Genomic DNA, 12,149 nt, shown 5'->3' with positions numbered 1-12,149 from the left:
CTATCTGCTTAATAAAATTACTAGCTCCATTTGGCAATATGAAACACCTAGCAAACAGTTGTTTATCTTGTTGCTACTTATTACAATAATTTCCTGATACCTAAAAGAGGAAAAGTAATGTATTTCAATAAATAGTGAGAGCAAATGAATTATAGTTTGCCTGAGAATAAGCTGGGTAATCACCGTTTCCAGTGATTGTGCACAGTGATGGCATGAAGTTGTCTCAGTAAGTCTTAACATTCTAGTTTCTTATTTCCTGGCAGCTTCCTTTAAGCCACAAGTGTGAAGAGCTACTCCATTTAAAAGATCTTGAATAAGTTTATGTAATTGACAGATCAGGTGAAATGAAACAGAAATTATTCATCTATAGAAGGCATTTTTTTCAAATAATATTTATCAAGATCAGGGCCAGCTTCATGGATAGGTCACCTGTGCAGTCTAAGACCCTGCTTTTGAAAGGACACTTTGCCCCAAGTAGATGGAATGACATTTTGACATAATTCAGGCTTAAGTCCTATCAGCCTATCTGGGCTAAGCAGGGTTAAAGGCAGAGACAGAAAACCAGGGAAAATGCAAAAGCAGAGAGCCCAGTCTCAGGAGGTAAAAGGGAAGAGACAAGGCAACAGGCAAATTCAGGTCTCCTAATAATAGTCAGGGTATATGAAATAATATCAAGCAAAATTCCAAGCTCCTTATCCTAGCCCATAAGACTCTACGTCATCTAGATCCTGTCTGCTTCTTAAATTTCACCTATTTCTCTCTCCCCATATTCACTGTGCTCTAGCCACACTTCTTTGTGTACTGTAAACACCCCAGATTTATTTTGCTGCCTCAAGACATTTTCCTGGAATACTTTGTCCCTCAGTTTCTCTCCTGGCTGACCTACAGTTTGGATCTTAGCTGGAATACCACACTACCCAGCCCAAATCAGCCCTCCTCTGTCCAGTCACATTTGCTCATGTCACCTTTGAGTATGTGATCCCCAGTTTGCTTTAGTGTTTCCCTTTTTTACTGTTTTTCTCTCAACACTAGAATGAGCAGGGACTGTGGCTTGTTCACCGTGTTATCACAAGCACTTAGCGTAGTGCACGTGATTGTACTGGGTAAGTGTTTGGTGCACGAGTGCATGAATGAAAGCAAATAGAAGGCAGTCTGGTAGCATCAGGAAACTTCTGAGAGCAGTGAGCTGTTGCTCTGATGAAGATCTCATGTTTCCAGAAGATTGGGACTCCTTTCAAGCAGTTTTCCAGTGTTTCCCACACGGTTGGTCTGTGTGTTAAAGGCAGATGCTATGTGTCCACCCCCAAGGCCAATGAGTAGCATTCCTGAGCTGCTTAGATTCTTGAAAACAAAACAAACAAAACAAAACAAAATCACTGGCAGTGGTAGTAGTGCCTGTGGGTACAAAATAAAGACGATAGTAAAATAGCTCTCTTGGCCTTTATATCTTGATTTCCTGAAACTTTCATGTTACTAAAAATTTTTTTTTTAAATATTTATTTTTTCTTTGAGGGAGAGAGCACGAGCAGGGGAGGGCAGAGAGAGGGAGACACAGAATCTGAAGCAGGCTCCAGGCTCTGAGCTGTTAGCACAGAGCCCGACACGGGGCTTGAACTTGTAAACCACGAGATCATGACCAAAGTCAGAAGCTTAACTGACTGAGCCCCCTAGGCACCCCTCATGTTATTTTTATTGCAAAGTTTATTTTTATATATTTTGAGAGAGAGAGCAAGTAGGGGAAGGGCAGAAAGAGAGAGGGAGACAGAGAATCCCAAGCAGGCTCTGTGCTGTCAGAGCACAGCCTGAGGCGGGTTTGGAACACAGGAACCCTGAGATCATGACCTGAGTGGAAGTCAAGAGTTGGACACTCTATTGACTGATGCACCCAGGCGCCCCTTGTAAAAGATCAATTAAGTAGTCTGGCCCAGGCAAGGGAGCCATTCCTGATTATATAACCCTAGGATTATTTAAATACTAATGCTTCTCAAAGAATCTCTGCTGTGGTAAGGTATAGGACATTTTGCCACCCCGTTTTTTTGTTTTTGTTTTTGTTTCGTCTATTTAAGTATAATACTGAATCTATAGGTCTCACTTTACAACAAGATATATTTGTGTTAATGTTTTAACATTAGCTCCAGCTAATCTATGAATAGTAAGCATTTCCAACTCGTCTGTCACAGAATCCAAATTTTTAAAAATTATTTTAACATTTTGTTTTAAGTTTATTTATTTATTTTGAGAAAGAGAGCAGGGAAGGGGCAGAGGGAGAAGGAAAGAGAATTCCAAGCAGGCTACGCACTATCAGCCTGGAGCCCAAGTTGGAGCTCAAACTCATGAACTGTGAGATCATGACCTGAGCCAAAATCAAGAGTCGGTCACTTAACCGACTGAGCTACCCAGGTGCCCCCCCCACCCAAGATTATTTATTCGCTAACCAGCGTCATCATTCCCTCCTCTTCTCTTGAAATAACTACCTAATGTAGAATTTCACTCTCCAAGTACTTTTTTTCCTCCCCGCCAATTTCTTACAAATGACCTGATTGCCGGCCACCCTATCCCATTCATAGCCCAGACCAGTCTTAGAGGTGCATGCATGTTTTAAAAAGAAAGTCCTCCCCTCAAAAAACTGTGGGGGCTTGTAGTTTAGTAAGCCTGGAATAGAATTTGTGATTCATAGAACCAAAGAAGAACCATAAAGATCACTTTATGAGGGGGCGCCTGGCTGGCTCAGTCAGTTAAGCAGCTGACTCTTGGTTTTGGCTCAGGTCATGATCTCACAGTTCGTGGGCTCCAGCCCCGCATCAGGCTCTGTGCTGACAGCACAGAGCACAGAGCCTGCTTGGGATTCTCTCTCTCCTTCTCTCGGTGCCCCTCCCTTCCTCCCTCTCTTTCTGTCTCCAATAAAATTTAAAAAATACATAAATAAAGATCACTTTATGAATGGCCTTGTCATTCTACATATGGAGAAACTGGGGAGCAGAGTGGTTCAGTGTCTCCTCCAAGCCCCTTGGCTAGTGGGCAGCAGAAATGGAACTCAAACCCAGATATCTTAACTTGTAGGACAGTCCTTTTCCCAGTGCAATGCACTAGTAAATATAAAACCAGTGGCAAGGAGAATTCCAAAGTGTTTTTTGTTTAAATGGACTGGAGATGGTTAATATGAGGAAAAATTAACATTAAATACTGTTTGTACTGTGAGTTTCTTTGCTATAAGTCCTATTTCTTTTTAAAGACTATAGCAGGGAGAAAGTGTCTTTTATTTTTACTGCTTACCAATTTGCTTACAAAGGAATAGTTATAGAAAGTATTTAAAGGGTGTAGCCAGTTCTCTGGTATCTACCAGTTCTCTGGTTATTTTCTCTTTCACCTTGCAGAATTTTTTGATACCTTAGCAAATGGTGACAAAAGAAGAGCATGACATGAAGGGAAAATGACATTAAAGGAAACTTAAGTAGAAGGGGCTAATTTTCAATTAGATACCAAGAAGGGGCACTCATACCAGATTAACAGTTAATTTCAACTGTTGGTCATTATTGTTTACCTTTTAGCATATATTTTCCATAAATGTAATTTGAAAAGGTGAAATAATTCTTTATATTCTGTTTTTACCCTGCTGTTGTTTTTCAGATACTTACATATTGGGGACTGCTTTCTAAATCAACAAATATGAAGGAATTCATCTGTATAAACATCTTTGATGATTACGTAGTATCATTGTATGTGGATAGATGGTATATTATCTAACCAGCCATCTGTTTGGATATGTAGGTGGTTTCTGATGTTTTGTCATTGTCTATATAACTATTCTTTGATGGTATACATGAACTAATGAATATTTTCTTGTGCTTGCTGGATCACCTCTTGCCACCCATAGAGTATTAAAGGGACCTAGTGTCCTGCCTTTTGTAGGCAAACCTTGGACTTGGATTTCCCACCATTGCTGGTATCCTTTCTCCTCAAATTTCTTCATGAATAATGTGTTTGCTCTTTCATTTTTTTTCTAATCCTCTATTTCATATTGTTCATAATTGTTTGTTAACTGAGCTAAATTTTCACTTTTGAGGAATATTTTACAAGTATGGCTATAAGCCATACTTACATGTCTTTCTTAGATAGTTGTGACCTTAGTCATATCTTCCTGTTTGAACATAAAATCACGGAGTGCCCTATGTGTTCTCATTGCGCTGTCTGGAATCTGGTTACTTTATGTAGCGTGTGAACCTGAGAAGACAATTAGATTGCTAGCCTGGAAAGGCTAGCAGTGTGTGTTCTCTTCTAAGAGCCTTCCTGAGCTCCTTTCTTCTCTTTTGTTTCCTCACTGATAACAGAAGCCTAAGCCCTCACCCTCAGTGATGAACTAGAGATCCCAAATTAGTTGATCCAGACAATCTGGTGATCTTCAAAGACACATAGATGTATTTGAGGCCAGTAGCTTCTGATAAATCACCTTCCTTATTAGGTGATGCCGCTGATGGTGGTGGTGATAATGATGATGATAATGAAGGAGATGAAGGGACTGTGTGGGCTTACTATTGAGCCCACTAAGCCCACACATGCCTCCTTCATTGTCATCACACCTCATCCTTCTTCCCTTCACCCCTAGTTACTTTTCACTTCAGAAAAAGAAATAAATATCATTAGAGTTCTTTTCTAGCTTTTTAAATACTTCGAAATAAATAGTAGATGTTTTAAAGGCATTAAATTAACAACAAAAAAGATTAAAATACCTAGAAAATAATTAAATAAAAAATATGTGAGACCCACGTGAAAACAGCTTTACACTATATTCATATTGAAACACTACAGAAGATCACAAAAGATTTCAACAAATGGAAAGACATACCAAGTTCTTGGGTAGCAAGACTCAGCAGTATAAAGATAGTTACCAATGCTTCCTCCATTAACTTGTAAATTTAACATGATTCCCCAACAATTGGCATTATTTTGTTTTGTTTTTTTAAACGAGGTGTAAAACAACCAAAAATAGCCAGGAAAACAGTTAACAAAAGAAGCAATGAGGGAAGGTTGCGTTTACCAGATATAAAACATATATTACAAAGCCTCCATCACTGAGATAGGCTAACAAATGGGCCAGAAGTAGGCCCAAACATTTATGAGTTTTGATGTATGGTCAGGGTCTAATTGCAGATCATTGGGAAAAGATGGATTATTTAATAATGTGGTTGAGACAACTGAGTGATCTTGGGAGAAAATAAGCGTTGGATCTATACCTTACACTGTACACTAGGATGGCTTCCAAGTGGATCAAAGATTTTTAAATGAGACCATCAAAATACTAGAAGAAAATATGAGAGAGTTCTTTATAACTTGAGTATATAGAACTTACATTGGACTTAAAATCCCCAAATCATGAAGGATTGATAAATTTAGCCATAGGCTTTTGTATGACAACAACAACAAAAATCCATAGCTAAGAACAAAAGGAGGAAAATATATTTGCAATTCTTAGTGCAGACAGAGGGAATAGTCTCCCTAGGATGTATGAACTCCAGAAACTGGACAGAAAAAAGCTAACAATGAGTAGAAAAATTGGCAAAAGATATAAAAATACAGTTACATGTGAACTATGTGAGATACAAAATGGTTCTTAAGCCTAAAAAATGTTCAGCCTCACTCAGATTTAAGATCTTACAACAGGACTGTCAAAAACCCAAAAGTTATATAATACATGGGGTATTAGAGACTGTTATTAGAGGGATGGTAAATTAGGGCAGTTGATGATTGAGGGCAGTCTGGCAATTTATATAAAAATATCAAGTGTGTATAAATGCTGATTTTTGTGAATTTGTCATACAGATGAATTTGTGCACATGTGATGTGACCTGTATATAGAGTTTTCATTGCAGCATGTTTATAATAGCAAAACATGTGAAACTACTTAAATATCTATCAATAAGGGTATAAATAAATATGGTCCTTCCATAAAATGGAATGCCATGCAGCTATGAAAATAAAAAAGAGTCAGGATGCTTTGTAAAAATATGGAAATAATTCCAGGTTCTACATTAATTAAAAAAAAAAAAACTAAACAAAATTTTAAAAAGGGGAGAGCGTTTGGATTCTGTGTCTCCCTCTCTGCCCTTCCCCTTCTCACACTCTGTCTCTCTCAAAAGTGAATAAACATTAAAAAAAAACAAACAACTAACAGGTTGCACAGCAATGCTTATGGCATTCAGAACTACTGCATACATCAGAGAACCTATTTATATCATGGGTTTATAATCCATACCCTCAGGGATTGTACAGTGCACAGCATGAACAGCTGGATGCTTTGTGCCTGATTGTAGCTAATTTCTTAGTCAAAACAAAAGCAAAGGAATCAATATTTATTCATATTTGTTTATGCATAAAGGAGCTAACAGTATTCACAAGAAACAAAAACAGTGGGTACTTAAGTTATGTGGAAATGGTGTGGTGATAGGATGGATATATACATCCATTACATACACCTCATTGGGATTTTTAACTTTTTAAAAACTAAAAGACATACTGTTTCATTATCAATATTATGAATATTCATTCAACATTGCAATTTCATGAAGTTAATATTTACCATATTTTCTACCAGATGTTTTTATCCCTTTTTACCTTCTTTATTTTTGGTCTAGTAAAAAGAACTAGTTTTAGAAAGTATTGAATGCCATCTCTTTGGGAATATAAATTATTAAGTCTGTTATTCACACATATTTATCATGGGCAGACTTTTTATCTCATGAGTTTTTTTTTTTTAAGTTTATTTATTCTTGAGAGGCGGGGAGGTTCAGAGGGAGAGGGAGACACAGAATCTGAAGCAGGCTCTAGGCTTGGAGCTGTCAGCACAGAGCCCAACATGGGGCTCGCACTCACAAACCGCAAGATCAATAACCTGAGCTGAAGTCGAATGCTTAACCTACTGAGCCACCCAGGCACCCCCATGAGGTTTCTAGTCGTGTAGAATTAAAACTGTTTTGATCAAAGTAAAGCTCTAATTTAAGATTTCTGGAATGGATTTTTTGCTTACAACAAGATTCTTTCCTGCAGTGTTCCACTTTCTCTGCTTTTGCTGACCTAACATTTTCCCTCTTATGAGTCACTAAACTAGAAAAACAATATATTTTTCTTGAATGGGTATATTTTTAGTAAAAGAATAAGAGTATTTTCCTTCTGTGTCATTCATTAATAATGTGAAGTTGTGGGGTGTGTGTGTGTGTGTGTGTGTGTGTGTGTGTGTGTAAGTAACATTATAGAACCCTTGTTGGTTGAGAGGCTTGCTAACTTCTATAAAGAAAGGAGTAGGGAATAAATAGAAGAGAGGGAATGAAAAGGCACTTTATGATATTTAAGCTTTAAGGATATGACAATAGATATCTTGTTTATTTAAAAAAAAAAAAGCCTGCTGTTTGGATGGATAAAATTAAACACATTTCTGTTAGTTTAATCAGCAGTAATGTCTCCATATAAAAGAGACAGCATAGGGGCACCTGGGTGGCTTAGTAGGTTAAGTGTCTGACTCTTGATTTCCACTCAAGTCATTATCTCACAGTGTGTGGGTTCGAGCCCCAAGTTGGGCTCTGCATTGACAGCAGGAAACCTGCTTGGGATTCTCTCTGTGCCCCTCCCCCATTCTCTCTCTCTCTCTCAAAATAAATAAATGAACTTAAAAAAATAAGAGAGAGACAGCATATTACTACTGTTAATACTCCTATATTTTCAGAGAATGACACTTTTCTACAAATTTCAGTTTCCCAGCATGCCGTAGTGGAAAAATACTGGGTTTGGAGCTAGACAGAACTGGATTCAAATTCCAGTTTATAACTGGTTAACCTTGTGGTCATGGACAAGTCACATAGCTTCTGCATGACATTTTCATTTACGTAAATGTCTTTCATTTATGTAAATACAAATATGTAATACCTGCTTTGTGGGGCTCCTTTGAGGGAGTATAAAATCCTCCAACATGGTGCCTGGTCATATTGGTGTTCAGTAATGACAACATTCTGGGCAGGCTGGCCCTCCCCCATGCTTCCCCAGCCCCCTGTGCGCACTATCAGAGCACTTAGCACCCTCCTGATGTCTGTTTATTTGACTGTCTCTGGAGATAGACTGTGCTTTTTAAGCTCACCTCGAGCACTTAGGACACTGTCAGGCGTGTTAAGCGAATAAAATAATTTAAATACTTAAATTTCATTTTAATAATTTAAATAGAAATATTTAAAACTGCCTTGTTAAGTGTGACATTATATGAAATCTGTTGTATAGTTTAACAACGACATAGCCATTAGACGTGGGTATGTTTCAGCACCTGGGGACCCTGTGTCCAGTAAAGACAAATCACCACTAGATGGGGATCTTACTCACTTTGGCTTCATTTTTCTGCTGCTTTTGATCTGCATGCTTCCCCTGTTACTGTTGCTTGCTACCACAGGGACTGTGAAAGTTGAAATAGGATTTTAACACCCAGGCTAGTGGAACAACACTATGTTAGGTTCCCAGAAGGTGTTTGGCTCTTTCTTCAGGGTCTATTCAAATTATTTGCAGCAGAATCTGTGATTTCTTCATCATTCAATGGTTAGTGAAGGGCTGGGATGATCCCCTTGATTTTAGTTCTCTGCCTCAGTTTTGCTCTTCCTAGAACTTTGGGTCCCCAAGTCCTCAGCCTGTGTGGGATTCTGCAAGATAGTTTTGTCCTGCATTTCTGTCCAGCTGTTTCCAAGGCCAGAATTTTGCTTTGAATCAGTTACTGGTGTGCTGAGTTACTGACTTCCCGTAGCTCCTCAGAGGTATAGCATGCTGCCTCTGTTTACCCCGGTGCTTTGTACGTATATTCCGATTTTCTCTGTGTGTGCTCAAACTCGAAAATATTTAAGAAGGCTTGCCCTAATTTTCAGCTTCTTCAGCCTTCCTTTATCCGTTATCACCTCCCTATTTTTTGTCTTCCAGAAATTTGTTGAACATTTAATCTGATGGCTCTTCTCCCATTTATTCATGTACATTATGAGTTTATAGTCTTGTAAGTGGGCTCTCTGAAGGGAAGGAAGATATATGCCAAGGTCAAGCTTCCCCTTTTTTTGTTTTTAGAGAATTTTATTTAAGAAAAATTTATTGAAGTATAGTTGACACACAGTGTTTCATTAGTTTCAGGTACACAACGTAGTGACTCTACAACAGTACATTATGCTTTGTTCACCACACGTGTACTGCCATCCATTGCCATACAACATTATTATAATATCATTGACTGTATTCCCTATGCTGGACTTTTCATCCCTGTGATTTATTTATTTCTTGCTCATTTCATAACTGGGAGCCTGTATCTCCCACTCCCCTTCATCCATTTTGCCAGTCTCTACCCCCCACCCCCCACCAGCCCCTTCCCCTCTGGCAACTTTAAATAAAAATCAGATTCATCAGATTTTTAAAAATTTAGCTTTATTAAGATATGATTGACTTGTAATAAACAGTACCTATTTATAGTGAGAGAATTTGGTAAGTTTTGACATGTGCATTCATTTGTAAAACCATCACTACAGTCAAGGTAGTTACTGTACCTATGAAGAAACTAAGGCCTGGAGAAGAAGGTCACATTGGAATCTAGGCCTATCTGATGTCAAGGTCCACCACACTCTAGGCTTTGAAGTCTGAATGCTAGCTAGAAAAACAACCACTATTTCTCACTTGTGTGGGGAAAGCACACAATTTCTGAATCTAGCTATTCATTTCTTTAATAAGAGGGTTGTGCTAAATGTTCCCAGTGGCTTTTAAGGTTCTGTACTTTATCCATATTTCTTATGCAGAGATGGTAAACTTCTGTTCAAATACAACTTTTTTTAATTAAATGAAACTGCATCATTCTTTTTAATTTTCACAGTGGAGCCACATGAGACATTAAAATCATATATATATATATATATATATATATATATATATATACACACACACACACATATATACACACACACACATATTTTTTTTCTTTTCACAGGAAAGTATTTAAGAAGCTTGTGGAATGATATGATTCAGAGTAATATTGGATCTACAAGAAGTCCCTCAAGATAGTTGGTATGACAATAGGAATTTCTGTTTTTTTCAACAGTGTATTATATAATTATGTTACAGATATTCTGACTATAAACTTTCTAGCCTGGGCGCCTGGGTGGCTCAGTCAGTCGGTTGAGCGCCTGACTTTGCCTTAGGTCATGATCTCGTGGTTCATGGGTTCAAGCCCTGTGTCAGGCTCTGTGCTGACAACTTGGAGCCTGGAGCCTGATTGTGATTCTGTGTCTCCCTCTCTCTTTCTGCCCCTCCCCTACTTGTGCATTCTCTCCCTCTCTCTCTCTCTCTCTCTCTCTCTCTCTCAATCTCTGCCTTTCCAAAATAAATAAATAAACATTAATGGGGCTTCTGGGTGGCTCAGTCGGTTAAGCATCTGATTTCGGTTCAGGTCATGATCTCACTGTTTGTGGGTTCAAGCCCTGCTTTGGGATCTGTGCTGACAGCTCAGAGCCTGGAGCCTGCTTCAGATTCTGTGTCTCCCTCTCTCTTTTTTCCCCTCCCGAACCAGTGTTCTGTCTCTCAAAAATGAATAAAAATGTTAAAAAAATAAAAAATAAATAAACATTAAAAAAAAACTTTCTAGCCTTGTGCTCACAAGAGATATTTGTCACAGTCTTTTATTAGTATGTGATTTAAGTGTATTAACGGTGGAAGCTATATAGTTATCTAAAGCTTAACTGTATTTTTCATCTCTGCCAGAAAATGCCAATTTTATATAGATACAGATAATGATGTGAATATAGCCCTATAGCTATAGCTATCTCTCTCTCTCTCTCTCGATCTGGAGAACTGTCTTTATATTTCTTAGATATTATCAACCTCTAACGTGTCTATATAAATGCATATCATTTACATACCAAGTGTATGTGATGTTTTTATGCAAAATTGAAATCGAATTTGACTACTCTTAAGGCATGAAAATTTATTTTCTACTTCTCCATTCTTAGGAAAAGAAGAATTTCTAGACTCTTCATCAAGATCTTCATTTACACAGTGGTTAAATCCAAGGCTCCTGTGGTAAAATCATGAATAAAAATACACCTGCTGTGGTATCATCCAGCCTACTTGAAAAGTAATTTTTAAATTAAATGTAATAAGTTTTGAGCTACATAGTTTGAAATATACAGAATGTTAATGAGCTTTTAGTTCAAAATTTTATACAGCTAACTGGTCTAAAGCAATAATTAGGAAGTTGATCAATAATTACTTTCCAATGTAAATCAATGTATGGGATAAATTCTGCATTCTTTTTTATAATTCTTTATAGAAATTGCTTTTTAAAAAATTTGATCTGATATTTTGAATATTTAAAATATTTTATGATTCAAGTATCAAAACAAGATAATGTAAGATTAACTTTTGCTGAGTAACAAACCACCCAAATTGTCTTGAAACAGCAAGCATTTATTTTTTCTCATGCTTTGGTTGTTCTGGTATGTACCGGATAGTGTAGGATGGCCTCATTCACATTTCTGGGGCCTCATCTGGAAAGTCTGGATGGCTATCTCTCTGAACCTGGTCTCATTCTCCAGGAGGCTAGCTCAGGCTTTTTCACAGGATGGTGGAATGGTTCCCAGCAACAAGCCCAAGTGTTTTTCAAATGTCTGTTTCCCTTACATTTGCTGGTCTGTCATTGACTGAAGCAATTCAGATAGCCAAGTCCAAATTCAAGGGGTATAGATATAGAATCTACTTTTTTTTTAATGTTTTTATTTATTTTTTTGAAGGAGAGAGACAGAGACAGAGCATGAGTGGGAGAGGAGCAGAGAGAGAGGGAGACATAGAATCTGAAGCAGGCTCCAGGCTCTGAGCTGTCAGCATAGAGCCCGACACGGGGCTCGAACTCACGAACCGTGAGATCATGACCCAAGCCGAAGTCAGATGCTCAACCAACTGAACCACCCAGGCACCCCTAGACTCTACTTTTTAATGGAAGGAACAGTAAAGTCACATTCCAAAGGGCATACAGACAGCGATGGGAAGAACTTGTGGCCATTTTGCAAACCTGTAACTCATAGAATAAGGCATTCTTGTCTTTCATTCACTCTGTGCCCTCATTCTTCTTATAGATAACCATTTTTATTTTTGGTTCTTTC

General features: G+C 37.9%; 1 protein-coding gene across 6 annotated transcripts in view; it reads left to right on the top strand.

The window, feature by feature from the left end:
* Positions 1 to 12,149, top strand: part of STXBP4 (syntaxin binding protein 4) — a 168,684-nt gene that overhangs the window by 2,911 nt on the left and 153,624 nt on the right. For 3 of the 6 annotated variants that reach the window (XM_042915451.1, XM_042915452.1, XM_042915446.1), the window contains exons 2-3: positions 9,983 to 10,059; positions 11,001 to 11,125. In XM_042915451.1, coding sequence (XP_042771385.1) covers positions 11,079 to 11,125 — 47 coding nt within the window. In that variant the 5' untranslated portion in view covers positions 9,983 to 10,059; positions 11,001 to 11,078. Of the gene's footprint in view, positions 1 to 3,675; positions 3,765 to 9,982; positions 10,060 to 11,000; positions 11,126 to 12,149 lie in introns of those variants that run through there. The other 3 variants (XM_042915447.1, XM_042915448.1, XM_042915450.1) reach the window with 3 other exon arrangements.

Source organism: Panthera leo, chromosome E1, assembly GCF_018350215.1.
Source record: "Panthera leo isolate Ple1 chromosome E1, P.leo_Ple1_pat1.1, whole genome shotgun sequence".
NCBI classification, from domain to species: domain Eukaryota; kingdom Metazoa; phylum Chordata; class Mammalia; order Carnivora; family Felidae; genus Panthera; species Panthera leo.
The sequence above is the reverse complement of the archived record's forward strand: the minus strand, read 5'-3'. Positions and strand labels throughout refer to the sequence as shown.